Raw genomic sequence first — 21,299 nt, 5'->3', positions numbered from 1 at the left:
ATTTTAATTATAAGGCTGCAGCAATCTGCTCTGTTTCATGCAAATTTTATGCAGACTTTTGGCTTCCACGGATCAGCTGGGCAAAATTTGTATGTCCCTAACACAAAACAAAACAGATTTCTGCCTTGGAAAAGAAGAGCATTAATGATAAACCTTCTAGAGCTTTTAAATGTATTTTAATGGATTTCAGTGAGGAAATTAAGGTTCAACCCAGTCAGCTGAGAGAATCTGTAGAAGGAAATGGAAGAATTTATGAAGAGCAGAGGCAGTTAGAAGAAAGTTTTACTATTCATTTGGGTAAGTATAGTAACATGATCCCATAGATAATTGAGCACTGAATTCTCAATAAGCCATTAAGCTGAAGTATAGTTATATAGAATGATATGTTGTTCATACTTAGAACTGAGAATAAGTGACAAAGTATTAAAATAATACCTGGAATAAGGCATCTTGATCTGTTGTATTTAAACAATAGCCTTGCAAATAGCTAACTGAAAAACCCTTTCTAGGGAAAATTTCAGGATACAGATCAAATGTTGTTGTTTTTTTTACCTAGAGCCTGATTCAGCTTCTGTTGAAGTCAATTGCAAAAGTTAAGAGTTGGATTAAACTCCAAAAAAAGAATTTCCAAAAATTAAATATTTAAAATGAAGTTTTAATTTGTTTATGCAATTGTATTTTTTTAATATTTGACATGTGCTGACAACCTACATATTTCATCCTCTGTCTCATGGTGGAGGATAGGACTTTTTAGAGGCCTAGATTTACCTTCCTCTATCACATACACAGTGTCTTATCAGGCCTTTTAGTCTTGTAAATTGCTACTATCGGTAGTATAAAATCTTGACACCTTTATAGATGCTAAAGGAAAGAACCTCACTCACTACCCTCATTTGATTATTTGTTGTGTATCTCCATTCTAAGTTTTGGTCACACACATACACAATGCATATTTGAGCATTAAAGGGTTGATAGCAATGAAAACTCTATCTGAAGTTGTTTGGATTCAGCGCTCTTTGGTTTGCTTTCTACACAGGAGCCCAGTTGAAAACGATGCATAATTTGAGATTATTGAGAGCTGATATACTGGACTTCTGTAAACACAAACGCAATCACCGAAGTGGAGTAAAGCTTCACAGACTTCAAACTGCATTGTCTCTTTATTCAACTTCTCTTTGTGGCCTGGTTTTATTGGTAGACAACCGAATCAGTTCATACAGTGGCATCAAAAGAGGTAAGCCATCTAATTCAGTGCAGTGTTGAAGCGAACACCAAAGTTACCCTTGCAGAATGTACTCTTGCTCCCTATCCCTTCTCAGAAAGAAGCAATTCCTATAAAACTTGATTTTTACCACAAGTCCTCCATTTCTCTCTCTATCTGACAGATCTCAAATCTTGTAGCTGAATTTGCTTCAGCTTATCTCTGTCCTCCAACATACTACTAAAATAGTCTTAAGTGTCTGGATCCCTCTCTCACTTGCCCATTCTGGAACTTGCTTAATAATAATTAATAGTATTTCCAGAGTGTGTTGTACTGCCTATACCTTTACAAAGATAAAGGTTTTCACAGTTGGGTGCCTAAAGCTAGGCTTTAAAATCCATATTTAGACATCTAAAATAAATAGGCCTGCGTTTCTGAAGTGTTGAGCACTGCAAATTTGAATGGAAGTCAGTGAAAGTTGTATGTGCTTTCTACTCCAGAAAACGGAACTGGTAGCAGTTGTGAGAGCACTCCTTTTAAATAGCTAGACTTGTATAAATGGTTAGCCACTGTGGGCAAGGCAACTGAAATTTTATTTGCCCCAGTTCCAATCTTGGCCACATCGGCTTTCTCTGAACCTCATTACAGACCTCTCCCAGCTTCCTCCTGAAATTCAGTACAAAAATGTTTACATTTCAAATGTTTGTTTTGGCCAGAGCCACTGTTACTGGTTGGGTGTCCTGTCCCTGACATCTTTTGTATCCTTTCCTTAAAAAATACTTCCAGTGAGAAGCAAAGTATTCCAAGAGAATAAAAACAGAGTAGCAGAAGAAACTGCAGCATGATATAATTGCCATTACTACTATTTCTAGGCTGCTTCAGATCCTAAAAGTATGTTTCATACTCACAATAATTATTTTTATTTTTTTACTTATTTCAGTTTATCCAGACAGACAAAACGCTGCTTGTCCTAATCCCTAGATGTCCTTAACAATTATTTAAAAGTCATAATAAACAAAGATTAAAAAAGGCAGTTACTTCTGTCACAGGGTTAGGCAACCTATGGCACGGGTGCCGAAGGCGGCACACAAGCTGATTTTCGGTGGCGCTCGCACTGCCCAGGTCCTGAACACCAGTCCAGGGGGCTCTGCATTTTAATTTAATTTTAAATGAATGTTCTTAAAACGTTTTAAAAACTTTATTTACTTTACATACAACAATAGTTTAGTTATATATTGTAGACTTATAGAAAGAGACCTTCTAAAAACGTTAAAATGTATTACTGGCACGTGAAACCTTAAATTAGAGTGAATACTTGAAAACTCGGCACACCACTTCTGAAAGGTTGCCGACCCCTGTTCTATCATATATAGCAACAACTAATTAGAGCTAAGGGGGGAAAATGTCTTCTGCCTTCTGTTTCCCAAAAGCCCTCTTAAGATGAACCGGGTCACATACCATGGACGTCAACAAGGTATATAAAAATGCTTACTACCTAACCTTTCAATCATTAGCTTCCTTATTTAGCAAATAATAGCAAAAGTACATGCATCCGATGAAGCGGGTATTCACTCACGAAAGCTCATGCTCCAAAACGTCTGTTAGTCTATAAGGTGCCACAGGACTCTTTGCTGCTTTTACAGGTCCAGACTAACACGGCTGCCCCTCTGATAAAAGCGCTGTGTGCACTCTACACATTTTGAAGATATTTTCCCATTCAGTTTGTTTTTAATAACAAATACAAACTTGAACCTGGTGACTTTTATTTAGAGAGGGAATGGAGGAAAATTCTTAGGCCCTGATCCTGCAACATAAACCTACAAGTGGACTGCAGAGCCACAGTGAAGATAATGGGGCTCCATAGGTGCACAGTGGTCTGCCCATGCAGTAAGTATTGTGGGATCAGGGCCATGTTATTTGTTCAGGGCTGACAGTGTGCTCAGTACAGTAGAATAAAGAAAGTCTTATAACATACTTTGATAGCCTTGCTTGTTTAGCCCTAGTGTTGCAGATATTTTAGAACTATCCATGTGAAGCATGTGTATATTATTATGCCCTGCAAAGATTTCTAAATCCTTATCTTTGCTCATGTGAGTAGTCCTATTGAAACAAGTGGAACTACTTGTGTGAGTAAAGTTAAAGATGTGTGAGTGGTTTTGAAAGACAGAAGCCTTGGTGTGTGTGTGTGTGTGTGTGTGTGTGTGTGTGTAATATATATATAAACCTAGCAAAATGGGGCCTTGATCTTGGTTGGAGCCTTTATGCATATCTGAAATAGTAATAGTAATTAATTTTGAACCAAAATTGAACTTTGATCTAGGGAGATGCATGCTCTTGTTCACAGAGAGGATAAGGAATTTGCTACCAGCTGGGGCACTCTTCCATAGTTGTAAGGTCTGTGTTTTTGATGTTGAAAGACTGCAGTTCTGATTCTGGCTTCCTAGATACATTGTGTGAGAAATGTATCTATTATTTCATTTTGTCTGCAGCACATTTTTACACTAGCAGTCATACCAGTTGTTGGTAGCTAACACTCTGACACATTTCACTAAAATATTTATGGTAAGTACCAACAAAAGAGGTTACAGCATTCAAATGTATATGTCTTACAAAATAAGAGAAAAAACTAATTTATGCACGCAGTATTTTGGTTCAGGCACGGTCTTTTAGGTTATTTGGTATGTAATACCAGTCTTTAAAGATTTTCCTTTTTAAATAATCCATTTATTTAAAAAATGTTCTAGCTCTCTTGTAAATTGTTTGAATTTAAAGTGGTGCACAGTAGATACGTTTGCTGTTTTCACTAGCTTGCTAGAGTACTAGCACAAAATTATATAATATTCGCAGACAAAAGCTGCAACTTGTGTTTTAAACTTACTTTCTTTTAGATTTTGCAACAGTTTGCCAAGAATGCACAGATTTCCACTTTCCTGGGATTCAAGAGCAGCTTGAAATTGTGCAGCAGGTTGTACTTTATGCTAGAGCACAACGCAGCAGTAAGTCAAAAAGACAGCATGGTCAGTGTCAATCAGAATTATTTTTCTTGAAATAGAACATCCCTGTGACTAAATGCTTTGTGTGTGTCTGTACGGGCAAGTTTCTTAATCTCTCTGTACCTCAGTTTCCCTATAGGTAGAATGGGGATGTACCTCCATAAAGCACCTTGGGATTGGGGGGCAGGGGGCAGATGACTGATATATAAGTACACAATAGTTTATTAGATTGATTCTGTCTCTTGAAGCATAAATGGTCTGCCAAACTACGATTGTCTGAAACTAACGTACAAAATTTGCAATAAAAGTAAGCTGGAGAGCTCAAAGAAGACAGAAACATTAGGGATTTCTGTGGTTTCCAATATAAGTTCCTTTTACTTTGCTTCGTAGCAGTAATTCAGCCAGCTCTCTCTTTAATTTTTTTTTAAAGGTTCATATGTAGGCAGAAAAACATTAATCTGTTAGATCCTTTCTCTTCTTGACACTTAAATCTTTAGAGATCTCCGAAAGACAGGATCCAATATCTTTTATGTAGTAGGCAAAGAGTAATTATCTTCTTTGATATTGTTTACTCTATCTTGCACTGAATTAGTTTTAGACGCGTTGGTCCTGGTGTGGAGAAAGCTATCTGGCACAATTTTATAACTTTTTACCAGTCCCTCTGTTAATGCCTGGAGCAACATCAGGATTATCTCTTTCCAAGCTACTGATGAGCAGAAATCAAGGATTCAAATATGCACTTTAATATAGTGCACATTGCCATATATCCTAAGCTTCTACACTCGTGCATGTGTATCCTGTAATGATTATAACAGCTTTGTGTGTCGTGTCAAAAGGTAGGCGCAAGCCCTAAATGAAAATGCTATAAGAAAAGCTAATTGTTATGACATTTTCACAAACTCCGTATAGCCAGAGTCAAATTTTTAAAAGAAAAAAGATAGAGGTATTCTTCCAGTGTCCTCCCACAAAAGAAGCTGTCTGCTTGAGAGGCCACTCATGATAGAGTGAGCAGATAATATGATTGTACATGTCCTCTAGGCTTGTTTACCTCTCAGTGGTGTTGAAATATACCGATACGTTCTCCTGAACTCCAATCAAGTGGCAGTATCTCCACATTTGTGAGGCCAAAATGAGATGTTAGTTATATTTGAAATACACCAGCAACTGAGTTATTGCCCTGTGTGATGAATGGGAAAATTCACCCCTCTTAGAGCTGTTGTTTCAGTCTGTCTGTAAACTTGCGTACACAATGTGGCCTCAGTTAACAGAAAAGACTTAATTAAAAAAAAATCTTGAGATTCTGGTGCACAAAGTGGCAGCTTGGGAAAGGTTCTGACATATCATACCTTCTCCCTCTCTCCAATTTAAGCCTGCCTGTAGCAATGGACAAATTTTAGTCTGATTTATTTTTTTTATTTTCTGTCTAAAGATTTAGAAATTTCAATAATGTGGAGGGAGTTATGATTTTTTGCTTCACGACCATTGAGTAGTAAAGAAGAGAATATCCTAACTAACATGAGGACCAGAGGGGAAGTGCATCATTCACCACTCTACCTTGTATTTACAAGTGGCTAAGAGATTGCACAAAATGACAGGAAGTCTTCAACCACATGCTGTTGAGGCAGTAGTCATGCTTTTGTTTTGATGCAAAGAAGTACTTATGTGGTTTAAGTGAGTCAGTAACGTGAGTAGGCTCATAAAAGTATATAGAGAAACTATTTTCCTTTAAGAACCAGCATGTTGTAGTAGACAGTCTTTTGAAAATAGTTTTCAGTATTTTCTTTACTTCTTTACATCTCCATAATTTTCCTTGATACAAAGTAGTACTGGTAATTCATTTCATGTAGTAAATCATTGTCGTTTTCTTATTTTTACACTCCCTTTAAATTCTTTTTGTATAAAATGAATGGCAAATTGTTGGTTATATGTTAATGGTCTTCCATAAACATTTATGTTCCTATTTGCAAATGGAAAAAAAATCAAGTTACTGCTCTCCTCTTATCTGTAAGACTCTAATGTGACTTTAAAGCAGGAATTGGCAACCTTTGGCACACGGCCCACCAGGGTAAGTCCCCTGGCAGGCCGGGCTGGTTTGTTTACCTGCCGTGTCTGCAGGTTCTGCCAATCGCAGCTCCCACTGGCCACAGTTCACCGCTCCAGGCCAATGGGGGCTGCGGGAAGCGGTGCGGGCCAAGGGATGTGCTGGTCGCTGCTTCCCGCCGCCCCCATTGCCCTAAAGCGGTGAACCGTGGCCAGTGGGAGCCGCGATCAGATGAACCTGTGGATGTGGCAGGTAAACAAACCAGCTTACTCTAGTGTGCCACGTGCCACAGGTTGCTGATCCCTGCTTTAGAGAATTAAGACCACAAAAATAAATGAGAATTAGGAGACAAAGGGGGGGAGAGTGCAGCTTTAAGAAAGAAAAGCAGTGGTTCTCAACCTATTTACCATATTGAGCCACCTATGCAACTATATGTGTTATGTGGGCCATATCCACACAGTATGCATACTGCCTGTATGACCCTGAGGATGTTACACAGGCTCCAGCTGTGTGCTGATTAGGCCACAGATGGGCTGTGGGTTGAAAACCACTAGCCTAGAGTGACTATACATTTGTGCGTCCCCAGCATGATAGTATCTTAGTGCCTTGCAAGTACAGTGAAATAACAATCTTTCTTTCTTCCAAGTCTGTTCATAGCATTCTGTTTCTATTATATTTTGAGTGCATTTGGTTTTCAGAGCATCCCTCAGTAAAGGACTGCTGTGTGAAAGTGAAGTCAGAGACAGGATTTTGCAATTAGGACCTGATCCAAAGCCTACTAAAGTCCATAAAAAAATTTGCAGTAATTTCAGAGGGCTTTGGATCAGCTCCTAAATTCTTAAAATGTGATGAGTGAAAATATTTAATGTCCATTTACCGAGGCTAATATAATAAATAGCTTATATACAATATATTTAATGGTTACATTACACACAGATTCAGTAAATAGAAATGGTGGAAATGAAGAGAAGTCCAAGAATATTGAGCGAAACCAATCAAATATTTTGCCTGGTGAGTACTATTATAAGGATTTGTATTTTTTTTTTTTTAAAGCAGACTGTGCTTTAGAGATCCATATTTTTCTAGTTCTAAATTCAGAGCACAAATTTGAAACTAAACACAACTTGCCCTGAATAAGAGAGGAGGGGTGTTCTTGTGGCTAAGGCACGTGTCTGGATGTCAGGACATCTGGTTTCTATTCCCAGCTTTGCCACTGACTTCCATGTGATTTTGGGAAAGTCACTTAACTAGTCTGTGCCTAAGATTCATTTTGCTAATAAAAAACAACCCACCTTACAATATTTGAAGGAGTATTGAAATATTTTCAGAAAACAATTGTCTTTTAAAATAGTTGATACTAGTCACTATTGTTGTGATCCAGCAAAGCACTTAAGCATGTGCTTAAGTTTAAGCAAATGAGTAGTCCCACTGAAGTCAGTGGGACTACTCATACACTGAAAATTAAGCATATTCTTAAATGCTTTTTTTAACCAGGGACTTTAGGAGGAAATATCTCTCATTGCTTCTCTGTATGTGTTGTCCCATTAGTAAGAAAAGTCTATGTAGAAATGATTTGAACATCTACACACAATTTGTGCTCTATTAGGAAACAGCTTTAGTTAAATCAGGGTAATCCCTAATGTGGACACTTTTTTTAAAATCACTCAATTAAATTAGTTTAGTTTAATTACAAGCCAACTTAAGCTAAAAGACATTCAAACTGATGTGAAGGTGTCCACGCTGGGGGTGTGGTGGTTGCACTGATTTCACTAAAGCTGTTTCTAAACCAGGGCAGTTAAATGAATGTACAAACTGCATGTAGAGCAGCCCTATAGGGGGAATAACATTTCTCCCTTGTTTTGTGTAAGCAGTGTTGACATTAGCCTACCAGAATGAAAGGCCCAACTCAGAACTTTGTTTCCCTTGTCACCTCCCATCACAAGTATTCTTTCCTTTTTGCCTCCTTTACTTTGTCTGCATTTTTTTTTTTTTTTGCTGCACACACTTTTCCTTTCTATTGACCCTTTTCCCTTTATAATTCTCCTGTATTCCAGTTCATTCACATACCTTTCCTTCAGCCACTTCTAAAAATCTTTGTATTTTGTGTGACTGGTGGTAGAAGAGTAGTGTTAAGTTCTCTCCTCTTTTCTCTCTCCAATTTCCAGCTGGCATGATAGCTGCTTTTACACTGCCTACAGTATCCTTCATTTCAAAAATATTTTGTTTATGAAAATCCGCATCCTACTGATGCTGTTTCTATATCCCATCTTTATAATTAGGTCTCAGTCCTGCAATGAGATTCACACAGATGACCCCCACCCCCAAGATTTCCCTCTTAACTTCAATAGGGCTAGACCCAAGTAAATCTGTTTGTTGGATTGGCATCTTAATTTGTGGTGGCTGTCCCCAAAATTTCCTCACGCCTTTATCTCTGTTACTTTGGGCTAATATCAGATCCAAGACTCCATTGCCCTTCATTGCTTCCTCCACTTTGGGGATTAAAACTGTGTTCCACCAAGTCTAAAAATACCTTTTGACAAATAGTTTTTAGGCACTTTTTAAACAAACCCCCATTACTAAGCCTTCTTTTTAATTTTGATGCTCTCTGATAACTTGCTTCATCTTCCTGTACATTCCTGTTAGATAACCCACTATCCTTTCCCACAGGCTTTTTGTAGCCTTATTTTAACCCATCCATTTTGGGTATTTCCGCCTCCCACATCTGTCTGCAGTTCACTGCTTGCGTATATGTTTTCACTGTTACACCTCCTCTTTATTTTTTTTCTCTACTGACGTCTTCTACCACATATAGATCATATCTGTCTATATTGGCACTGTCATGCCTTATTACACCAGATCTCTGATGCCAACTAAATACAGTGGAAAAGCATGGAAATAAGTCTTGGGTCAATGTGAACAGGGGATGAGTGTAACTATTCTGCAGGTTTTTACATCTGTTAGTGTCTTTTCTTCTTATTTATAGCAACTGATCTAGGTTTGATGGGCAAATTTTGCCGTGTGTCTTTAAAATAACAGTAAGGAAGTACAGCAATTGATTTGATTTGATAAAGGAGCATTACACACCACATTAGATTCAGACCATTGGTATTAAAACTTGTCATTCTCAGCATGCTTTGATGTTTATTATATATGTTTGTATTTAGTATAGATTACTAGCATGATAGAGATTACATTGTCTCTTCCATTATTTTGCAGGAGAATTTTACATCACACGCCATTCAAATCTTTCTGAAATTCATGTTGCTTTTCATCTGTGTGTGGATGATAATGTAAGGTCTGGTAACATTACTGCTCGGGATCCTGCAATCATGGGCCTCAGAAATATTCTCAAAGTTTGTTGTACACATGATATTACTACAATTAGCATCCCTCTTCTGCTGGTACATGATATGTCAGAGGTAAGTAAAAGCAAACAAAAAAACCCAACAAAACCACCAAGTAATCTAACCTCTATATTTGCACTCAGAAAAGGAGCACATTCCTACATCTGCTGGTCTAATTGGAACAGCTACTGTAGAGCTTTCTCATACTCCCAGTTTTCATTGATGCTGGTTGAAAAACAGTGGAGATGAGAAATTTAGAGCATACTAGCACTGTTTAGCTCTGTGTTCTATTTATTATTTGTAGATAGTACAAGATGGTCAGTCTTTATATAAAAAAAGAGGGTGAGAGTGAGGAAAAAGCAGCCTAACTTAAAATGCTACTTTTAGCACTGCATATTTCTTCTTCAGAAACTAATCAATCTGACCCTAGTCCTGCAAAGGAATCACCAGTAGGGATTCTAACTTAAATGGCATGCCACACAGACATAGGGTCTGCACAGATTATTTTGCAGGATCCACTACACTATAGCCCAAGTCGATATACAGATGCTCCCTGGGTTACGCAAACCCGATTTATGCAAATCTGCACTTACAGAAGTAGTTCCCTACATTCCATAAGCTTTTTTTTTCCTTGCGTAATTGTCGGGTAAACGTTCCTGTCTTACACAAAATTCGACACTTGCGTAAGTCAGGGAGCATCTGTAACTTAAGCCACTCGGGGTGTGAAAAATCACACACACACGCACCCCACGCAACGCAAGTTTACACGGTTCACACTGGCGCTATGTCAGTGGGAGACACTCTCCCACCAACATAGCTTTTGCTTCTCGCCGAGATGGAGTAATTATGCTGATGGGAGATCGCTATGCCAATGGGAGAGCGATGTCTTCACCAGATGCGCTACAGCAGTGCATCTGCATCAGTGCAGTTGTGCCAATGTAGCACTGTAGTGTAGACTTGCGCCTCGTTTTCTGATGGGATCCTAGTTAAAAGACATGAACTAATGTGTGAAACTGAAGGATAGAATGAACACCTAGCTCTTTAGATTCTTAAATGCTAATTACTTTGATCTCCCTTTTTGTATTGGTTTTCTGGTTTAAGCATTTGCAGAATAAACATGACCAGCACAGTATGTGTAGATTTAGGCAAAACTATATAGTCGTCCTTGATACACTTTGTGAATTGAATTGGAATTGTTGGTAACAAACAATTTACTGCAGCTGGCTGACCTAATTTAAAACATGCAACTTTTGTAATACATTGTACAGGGAAAAGTGAACGATATCAGATTTCTGAAAACTAATCTGAATTTGGTGCCTTTGGAAACCTTGTTTTCTAAAGTTATGTTTACCACCTACGTAAAAAATTTTTTTTGTAAAGTGGTTAACCAGGAGCACAGCTGCAGAGATGTTGAGATGTTTCATTGTGACAGGCATTCATCAGGAGCTTTCTTTGTTGTTCTGCAAAAAAAAAAAAAAAAAAAAAAGCCCTTTTATAGATGGATTTTTATAATTTAGCAATGGCGTGGACTTTATTAAACTGAATGGAAGGTGACTTCTTTTTTACTGATATTGGGACTTCATATAAACTGAATGTCACCAAAAAAAGTTGCTTTTACTGTTTCACTTGTGCCTAATGGTCCTGGTCCATAACTGGGGCCCCTTGGTGAAATGGCAGTGCAAATAATTGTAATAATAATACTGCTGGTTTTTTTAAAAAGTACACTCTGTAGACTTCAGTGCATGCAAAACCATACATTTTCTGCATTCTGTATAAACTGAGATAACTTCATACTATTTCTTAATGGACAGGTGTTTACATTTCATCACTGAAAACACCACAACTGGCACCTTTTGTATGGTAGTCTGAGCAGATGGACTAAACTCCTTTCAGACAGGATCCCCCCAGCCCCCTACTCAGTTCAGAACTGTTGCTCTGTTCCTCAGGTGTTGTGGTTGCCATGGATAGAGAGAGGAGGAATACTTTGTGGCCTCTGTTGCCTGTATTACTGTTCTATGGAAAAGCAGAAAATTTCTCAAGGGTGGCAGTCAGGCACCTTTTGTGACCATTACAGTGATGCAGAACATTTTCTGAAAAGTCCAAAAAGTAGAAACGGAGATTTTACAATCTGTAGCATAAACTGGCTGTTTGTATCATTTTTGCGGATTATTTTGGGTATGTGCCCTTATACCACCATAAACAATTGCACTCCTCATTTCCATCAGATATATATATTATATGAGACAGCTACCAAATTGGCATTTAGTCAAACTATACCTATTGTAGCCTGGTGTCCTTACTAAAGCAAATGTATTGAAATTAATTGGACTTTTCCCTGACTGAGAACTGTTTAGAGACTTCAGGACTTGACGCTCTATTTTTAGCCCTCCTAGGGCCTGATGCTGTAAAAACTTAAGCACCTGTGTGACATTCCCCAGGGTACAGTCTGAACTGATGGACAGCTGTGTCCCCTCAGTTCTCCAACCTGGAGTTCCTTTTACATTGCTTTACTCTGAGAGCAACCTGGCCTTGTTCACACACAGCCTCTCTAGCATGTAAATTACTCCCAGCTGAGTTATGAGTGCTCTTAGCCAGCCACTCCTGAATTATATGTCAGAGTGACACCAGCAAACTTCCAGACCCAGACTTGCCCCCAGAAATGTGTGTGGTGTACAGCCCAATACCCTTCTGGACAACACAAGCTCATAGAAAGTCTATCATTTTGTTAAGGTTTATGGATGTTATTTTCTATTATCTCAAATGAAGCTTCCCAAACACTTCAGTCGAAACACACACTGGTTTAAACGAAACAAAACAATAAAGCAGGTTTGTTAACTACAGAAAGATAAAGTGATTACAAGTAATAAGGTATAAAAGTTAGAATTGGTTGCAAAGAAATAAAAGGTAAAACACAAACTAATACCTAACTTATCAAGCAAAGTGAATTCAAAGCAAAGATTTCTCTCACCACGTGCTTTATTGGTGTTACTGGCTGAACTCCTTTCAGCCAGGATTCTCCCCTTCAGCCATGGTGTCTCCACCGCACAGAGCACCGGGTCAGGCCGGGCTCTGCAGCTGTGCTGCCCGAGAAGCTCACAGCCCCACCGCCCAGAGCATTGTGCCGGTGGCAGAGTGAGCTGAGGCTGCAGGGAAGGGGGAACAGCAGGGAAGGGGCCAGGCAGGAGGGTCCCGCGGGCCATAGTTTGCCCACCTCTGTCCTAGACAATGGCCCTCCTACTAACAAATCAAGCTCTTTTTTTGATAGCTTTTAGAGGGCAAGACAGGGATGAGATCATGGTTACTAACTGCAGACCATAGCTCTCTGAACACTTCTTGTACCTCACTAGAATGATAGTATCATTCTGGGTTGACTTTTGATTAGTATCTTTTTTACCCCATACACTGGCACATAGGACCCTGCTCATCTGGTCTGAGTAGCCTTATGAACCTTAGTGGAATACTCTGCATGTAAAAAAATAACCTGATAGCATAGTGAAATCATGAGTATATCACTTTTAAAGATAACACAGTAATGATTCAGGTTCTCATTCATATTTGAGTTTTTGTGGGTTTAATTCATTGACGTTCTGTGTTCAATCTGTTATTTCCGTGAGTACCCCCAACGCTTAACATCTGTACTCCTCTGACACTGTCCAAGAACTGGTGTCATATCCTGCTTCTTTGGTAGGTCCTTTTAAGGTATCAAATGTTTTTTGACCTTACTGACTGCAAAACTACTGCTAATTTGCCTTCAGGGCAACAGGACCTTTCTTTTTAGACACTGGTTTTTAAACTAGGCCAAAACAGGGATCAAAACAACCAACAAACGCCTACCTTACATGTGACAGACAGCCTGTGTAGGCAGATAAATTACAATGAAGACCCAGTATTTCTTCCGGAAAGCTTGAAAAAATATATATTTTGTTGTCCAGCGTTGTGCTATCTGATTCATTTGTTGCGTAATCTAAGGGCAAGGCAAACAGATGCTAAGGATTTGCATCATGAGAAAATTGTTTTTAAATGTTACCATTTTACGATGTTGGTTCTATCGCCACTCTAGATTTTTTTTTTTTTAAATAATATATAACTATCCACTGTATCTAGTGTAGGTGGGAACTGTGGCTTACAGCAACCCTCTGAGGCAACGTATAGGGTGAACTGTATTTGTGTTACCAAATGATCAGAAGTTTGATACTTTTTAAATAAGGCTGATTTTTTTTCCTGCTGTAGAGATGTTCTTTGTGTGGTGTTTGACAATCTGTCATTTACACTGTGCAGATTTAGAATGATTTGCTGGTTTTATGGAGTAGAAAAGTGCTTAAACTGGAAATTTGGAAGGGTATGTAGAGTAGCAAGTCCATGTTTATATGCATAGTTCTGTTCATACTGGGAGGTGCTTATCTTTTGAAGTTCCAGAGTGTGAATCATAGGAATGATTCTTTTTAAATAATGTTAATAAAATTGACATTTATCTATCTGCCACTGATGGATTACAAGTGAAATAGAAATAGTATTTTCCATTTCTTGGCTTAGATTCCAAGGAATGTCCAAAATTCATGTAGAGACACCCCCTGGGTTATGCAAACCCGACTTACGCAAATCCACACTTACGGAAAAAGTTCCGGAAGTTGGTTTTTTTTGTTTTTTTTTGTTTTGCGTAAATGTTGGGTATACGTCCCCGACTTATGCAAAATTCAAGTTACACAAAGCATTCCGGAACGGAATGCTTGTGTAAGTTGCGGAGCGTCTGTACTGTGCTCCAGTGTTTAAACTTTTATCTAGATCTCAATTTTTTTTGACAAGTCCCTATTAGCCATGCCTCTTGGAAAACTTTATAGGCGCATACCTTATCTTGGTATTTAATGGAAGCTCCAAATTCCCTCTCCAGCTCTTCTTGTATCTGTGTCACTTGAATTATTGAATTTATTTTGTGATATAAATTCAGCCCCAATGCAAGATCTATCTGCCCAAGGCATTTTTAGTATGCCAGTGGCCATAGTATTAGGGTCATAGCTAGAGGTCCTCAAAAGGAATACCAACATTCAGTGACTGCAGTTAGGCTGTTGAACACATCCTTACTCTAGCAATCCAAAGTATGGATCTGACCATATAAGCAATTTAATTGTACCTAATACCTGAAAGCTGAGATTTTCAAAGCCACTTATGGTAATAGTGCATGTGAATGTTCTTGAGACAAATGGGAGCTGTGCATCAATATCCTCCTTTGAAAATCTCAGCTTAAAAATGCATATTGCACTGTTCACGCAGTAGCCTGTCTCAGCACTGTAAATAACTCAGTAGCTGAGTTTTTGTGGTAATCCATAATAAACATTTCCAGAATGCATTGGAAAACTAAATGTTCTTTGTCTATGATATTATTTGAAAAGAATGAAGCAGATCAATAAACAACATTAGCAAATGTGGTCTATGACTTGAGATATTCGAGAGAGATCTCCGCTTAAGAAGAGAACTTTCTGCTTTCTAGTAGAGAAAATTGTGTTCAGCAAATGAGCAGGTGTGGAAGCTCATAACACTAGAGACTATAAAGACAATATGGGAGTAATAAAGACATTGGAATAAGATAAACACAAAAATATTAAAGACCTGATAGAAAAACATTGTCGTGCAACACTATTGTCTTGAGCCACTTGTTGATGCTTTTGTTATATTTTATTAACTTACACCAATTTTTAATTAGATTTTCTTTTTTAAGGAAATGACTATACCATGGTGCTTGAAGAGGGCAGAGCTTGTGTTTAAATGTGTCAAAGGTTAGTGCACTCTTCACATATTATTCTATGTCACATTCACTGTCAGCAGAAATCACTTAAAATTACATGTCACAAAAGAGATGAAAAATGTGAGGAATTCAAAATAGAGCATCAGAAATAATTTTGTATCTGTTGGCACAACTTTTCCATTATGTGTATGTATTCTGTATTCTTTCCTGTTTAAAAAGTGATGAACATATGATACTGTGTTAGAACAGAGGGGAAAAAGTAATATTAACACACCCTTGTCATGTGAGGATTTGTCTATACTTGAGCGCTACAGCTGCACCACTGTAAGCGCTTCGGTGTAGACACTATCTATGCCAATGGGAGGGATTCTCTCGTTTGGCATCAGTAATTCACCTTCCCTGAGGGGTGGTATCAAGATGGACAGGAGAATTCTTCTGTCCACCTAGAGCTATCTACACAAGAGGGTTAGGTTGGTATAGATTGGTCTCTCAAAGGTGTGGATTTTTCATACCCCTGAGAGATGTAGCTATATGCCTGTAAATTCCTAGTGTAGACAAGGTCTAAGGCCTTGTCTACAGTACAAGGGGAAGATTGATCTAAGTTACGCAACTTGAGCTATTTGAATAACGTAGCTGAAGTCAACGGACTTAGAATCTACTTACCACGGGTGCCACACTACGCGATGTCGACTGGAGATGCTCTCCCGTCGACTCCCCTTGCGCTTCTCGTTCAGGTGGAGTACAGAAGTCGACGGGAGAGCGATCTGACCTGCTAAATCGACCACCAATGCATCAATCGTCATGCGTCGAACCCCTGGTAAGTGTAGACAAGGACTAAGTCTAGAAGACAAAGATGAAAAAAGACACATTGTATCATCAAGACCTTTATCTGACAGTGCAGAATTGTTCCTTCACAGTATATTTTCCAGTATCTCATTCAATTGATGTTTTAAATGACCACACAATGGAGCTTCTACTTGTTTTGTTTTTTTTTTGGTGATTATTTCAGAGGTGAATGAGCAGGAATTTTCCTGATATTTAGCCTCAGTTTTTTCCCTTTTTAAATTTAGCTTTTATTGTCTGTTACTGCTCGTTGTACTCCTGTGCCCTACGTTTAAATAATTCCTCTCCATCTTTGCAGTTAAAACCCTTCAAATATTAGTTGAATGTTATGCCCCCTATACTAGAAGTTAGCCAGTTTCTTCTTAGTGGGGACCAGTAGGTGGGGGCCGTATGTTCATTCACAATTATACTACATCCTTGTGTCAGCAACATAGAAAAATACGATTAGGAAAGTGTTTGTTTAATGTATTTTTGTCAGCAGTATGGTATTGTGGACTTATACTGGTCCATGGTCCATATTTTGGGAACCCCTGTCCTATAAACACCACGTCAACAGCTAGCCAATCTACATGTTTTGCTCTTTCTTCACAAATCAGTTCCTCGTGATAATTTCTATTGCCTGTCTCCAAACTGCATCCAGTCTGTCAATATATTTCTGGTATTAGAGTGCCCAGAACTGAATTCAGTATCTGCTGACACCAGAGTTACATAGATAGCATAGCTAGTTGTTGAAAGCAAGTTGTCAAAATAATACAGATCTAGAAAGTATCTTGTGAATGCCTACTGCAGCTCCATGTTGACCAGCACCAGATTGTGCAGTTTGTTCAAGTGCTAGAACTTCACACCCTTCAAGACTAGAATGGTGTTCTTCATAGTGGATCATCAGGATCTCCAGGCTGACCAGAGATTTGAACCAGCAGGTTGGCCAGGCTAGTGAAGACTAAGGGGCCAGAGGTGCTGATCTGGTTTATGCAGCTCCACCAGGTTGCTAAAATCATATATATATATATATATATATATATATATATATATATATATATATATATATATATATATACATATACATACACACACACGCACACTCTGATAAGTATCAGATTATGTATACCCTGATAAGTGTCACTAAAAGAAAAACCTAATGCATATAGTATGTAAATATGTGAATGTTGTCTTTTAGGCTTCATGATGGAAATGGCTTCATGGGATGGAGGAATTTCTCGGACCGTACAATTTCTGGTACCGCAGGTAGGTTAAATTGAGAAATTAACTCCTGGTATGGTCCAGGAGACAAAAATAGAACAGGGCTCTGGGTACTGATAAATCTGGGTTCTGTTCTCTGCTATGCCTTAGCCTTTCTATATAATCTTTTAAAAAAAAAAATCAGTTAACCTCTCTGTGCTTTAGTTCTCTCATCTATAAATTGGGAATAATACGTGCTTTAGAGGTGTTGTGACACTTAATATTTGAACCACTTTTTGCCAGCCACAGATAGAAGGCATTATAGGATGTATCATTATTATCTCTACTTAATAACAGACACATCAGATAACTGGAGTCAGAATTCACAGTGTTTTAGAGGATACATATTTATCATTAATATAAAGATATGACTTTACTGCTAGTTTCTTTGGAAAGTATGGAGTGTAAGCTTAAATGACTTTATTTTAAGCTTTCAGTTGGTCTTCTCCAGCATCTTTGAAAGTGTGGCAAGAACCCAATCATGCTCCCACTGAATCAGTGGCACAACTTCCATTTACTTCAGAGGCACAGGATCAGGCCCCAAAAGACATGCACTAGAACTATAAAGTTGCTTGTTAATAACTACCAAATTGTTTGAATTCTGGCTGATCTTCAGAAGCAGGAAGTCATCCAAAAGTTGTGATCAATGCTAAGTTTTATTCATTTGCTCTGGTCCTTAGAGTTATATACATTTCAAAGTTAACTGGAAGGAAGTATTATTTGGAAGCATATTCATAAGTTTAAAAAATTACTTGTCAACACAAAGTTATGAGCCTCTAGGCAGTGAGAAACGAGTAGACTACTCGCAAAATCAGATCTAATTTTGGAATTCAGAGATTGAGACACCAATCTGAAATCATGACAAGAACTATGCTAGGTCTACTTAAGAGAAAGTTAGTGACTGGAGGAGGAAATCCTCTTTAAATAGATAATGTTGCTAATGTAAATACAGAGTAATATTTGCAAGTAGGTTTTGTCCTATTAATGACTAGAATTAGGTTATAGCTAAGACCATATTTCGTTCGCAATATTGTGGAAATTACAGATACTGCAATATTAGGCTTCCACCACAATTTTGTTGTTAATTAGCTTATTGTGCACAGATCACATTTTGCATGCATTTTGAGCATGCAATTAGTTCTGCACTAACGTTCAATACCTGTAAAATGTAAAAGGCTAATGTGACTGGTCTTGATTTCTATTGCCATTGTGTTAAGACTTAATTTCCTGAATTTTATGTTGTACTGGTCACTTAAAAAAAAAAAAAAGTAACATAGTTGCAGCAAAAAAATTGCTTACAAAAAAATTAGCAGGCATAATATAATACTTGTGTTTATATTATTCCAGCAATTTTTTCTTAAGCAAATAGGTCTACTCTAGCTTTTCCAAATTACTGCTATTAATAAAGGTCCATTATTACTTTTCTGCGATTTTCCATCTCTTATCCGCAACTCAGGTACATTTATTTGAAGATCATCCCATGATTCAAGTAGGGCCCTAGTCATAGCATGAGTGGCTGGAAACCTCATCTGGATGGTAGATGTCCTGCTATAAGACTCCAATACCCAGTAAAGTACTGGAGGAGAACAGAGAATATAGAGAAAATGGTTTGACTCATCCAAATTATAGCAAACAAATCAATGCTTTTTGTTGTCTTCATTTTTACAGACTATATCTGAGGAAATGTTTTATCAGCTGAGTAATATGCTCCCCCAGATCTTTCGAGTGTCCTCTACGCTGACTCTGACATCTAAGCACTAACCCCGCTGCATGTCACTGAAAGAGATGAGAGTATTGGTTTAAATACCAGAATTTCTCCTCTGTATTTTTCCCAAAATTGACTGTTTATTTGGAAGTTAAATTTTATTGCAAGTTGCAAACAAAATAATGTATATCCATTTAAAAGTTCATAAAATCAGTGTTCTGTCTTGATGTATTTGCCAAAAAAATCAAATACAGTCAGTCTTTCAGCAAGATATTAATGTGAAATTTCACCTTTTTATGCATATCACATACTGTAAATGTTTGTTTGTGTGACCTAAAATGTGTGTATTTAAATGTTATCTATGGAAGCATAGTAATTTTCAAACCTAAGCATTTACAGTAGCAGGAATAGATATCTATACATTTTGTGGAAACATTCTTGTTTTCTGAATTTGCCCAATGCAATTTAGAAGAGCATGAATTATGTCAGGCAAGCCTTCTTAGAATAACTTAAATAATCTGGAAACATTGTAAAAGCAACTGTAATAAGGTCACCCTGACCATGAGAATAAAATTGACACCCCCTCCCATAACAGTTACAAAATGAAAGGTAAAATAAACTGAAAAATAACCACTAACTTCTTGTATTGTGCAAATCATTCAGTAGATAATATACTCTTGTGACAGTGATTATGGGTTTCAAGTTTTGTTAAAAAACAGAGTATAGTAATTTCCATTTTCACAATGGGTTTTTTTCCTTTTTCATGTCCTGGTATTTTTAGTGTAGCATCTCTTGTTTAGTAAGAAGATTTGGCATTGGTGGGACTTCCACATAGGCAATTCAGTAATAGTATCAGAGCTATTTTTGTGCATTGTACAGAAAAGTAGGCAGGATTAATTTAATATTAAATTTGAATCTTTATATTCAGAGTAGAAGATATCTGGGATCTGACATGGATCACAAAAGTACAAAAAAATATTTTGCTAAGGGCCATCTTTGAAGGCAAAAAATTAATATCACAAAAATTGAAACCCATTGCTGTATACTGCAGCTTGGTGTATTGATTCTACAGATCTTGTTAACTTCAAAGAGGTTTGGCTTTGCCTGATAAATGTGAAGAACATAAAGGTCTCGTTTTGGGGGAAGTCAGGCCTGGATGCACAAAAGGAGCTAGGCATTGTGATGTTGACATCACAGTACCTGATTTTTAGGTGCCTGCAAAATCAACGTAGTTCACAAGGCCTGAGGAGGAAGCCTAAGCTCCCAATATAATGAATAGGAGAAAGAGATATTTTATATGATTCACAGAAGTCAGAATGCGGGCAGGGAGCTGCCTAATTTAGACAATGAGTGATGTGGACAAGAGAGATGTGCAAGTCCAGGCTACAGTGAGGCGCCTCTCTCTGCTTGTGGTTCTCAGCAAAGAACCCTCTCTTGGGCTACAGCTACACTGTGAGCTTGGGATGCGAGTCTTCTGCTTGTGTGCACATGAACTAACTTTCATGGAGCTAGTGGTAGTATAAATAGCGGTGTAGCCAAGGGGAGAGGTGGTGGAGGCATAGCTGAGCTGGGCCAAATACATACCAGTGGGTTTCAGGCAAGGTTGTTCTCTGCGGGTCTCCCCTGCTGCTACTGCAGCTACACTGCTATTTATACTTATGCTAACGCAATGAGGGCTAATGTACTTGTATTTGCATGAGCCAGGGAATTACAGCCCCAGCTTGTAGCATAGACAGTCTGGGAGTTGGGTGCCTACTATGCTATTTTTACATGACATCGGAGGTAGGGGGTGCAGAAGAAGAATAACTCCCTCATAAAACTTCTAGCCCAGGCATTAGGGTACTCACTTTGGAAGGGATTTGAACAAGGCTCTGTCATCGTAGGTGAGTGCTCTAACCATTGGGCCATGGGCTTTTCTGATGGTCCTGCAAGCACTTGTGAAAGTTGTTGAACGCTGGAAAGATAATGAAAGAATTATTGGGCCAGAGAGAGAGAGAGCACAAGCATGAGAGTGACACTGTAGCCTGATGGTTACAGCACTCCCCCAGGATGTGAGAATCCAGTCCCCCTGCTCCAGTGATTGATTGTCCAGCTTGCAACAGATGTGACTGAGAGAGTCCCCACAGCAGAATATCCCATAGTCCTCTGCTCCGTGCACTGCCCTAAGAGGTGCCCAATCCTTCTTCACATCCC

The 21,299-nt window shown here is 38.3% G+C and overlaps 1 protein-coding gene across 9 annotated transcripts in view; it reads left to right on the top strand.

Moving 5' to 3' along the window:
• Positions 1–19,743, top strand: part of C1H12orf4 (chromosome 1 C12orf4 homolog) — a 34,240-nt gene extending 14,497 nt beyond the window's left edge. For 8 of the 9 annotated variants that reach the window (XM_050965607.1, XM_050965574.1, XM_050965600.1 and 5 more), the window contains 8 exons: positions 191–297; positions 1,037–1,234; positions 4,090–4,218; positions 7,172–7,246; positions 9,452–9,654; positions 15,293–15,350; positions 17,340–17,407; positions 19,070–19,743. In XM_050965607.1, coding sequence (XP_050821564.1) covers positions 191–297; positions 1,037–1,234; positions 4,090–4,218; positions 7,172–7,246; positions 9,452–9,654; positions 15,293–15,350; positions 17,340–17,407; positions 19,070–19,162 — 931 coding nt within the window. In that variant the 3' untranslated portion in view covers positions 19,163–19,743. The remainder of the gene's footprint in view (positions 1–190; positions 298–1,036; positions 1,235–4,089; positions 4,219–7,171; positions 7,247–9,451; positions 9,655–15,292; positions 15,351–17,339; positions 17,408–19,069) is intronic. The other variant, XM_050965583.1, reaches the window with a different exon arrangement.
• Positions 19,744–21,299: the final 1,556 nt, after the last annotated feature.

The sequence above is a fragment of the Gopherus flavomarginatus genome, chromosome 1 (assembly GCF_025201925.1).
Source record: "Gopherus flavomarginatus isolate rGopFla2 chromosome 1, rGopFla2.mat.asm, whole genome shotgun sequence".
Taxonomy (NCBI): Eukaryota; Metazoa; Chordata; order Testudines; family Testudinidae; genus Gopherus; species Gopherus flavomarginatus.
The sequence above is the reverse complement of the archived record's forward strand: the minus strand, read 5'-3'. Positions and strand labels throughout refer to the sequence as shown.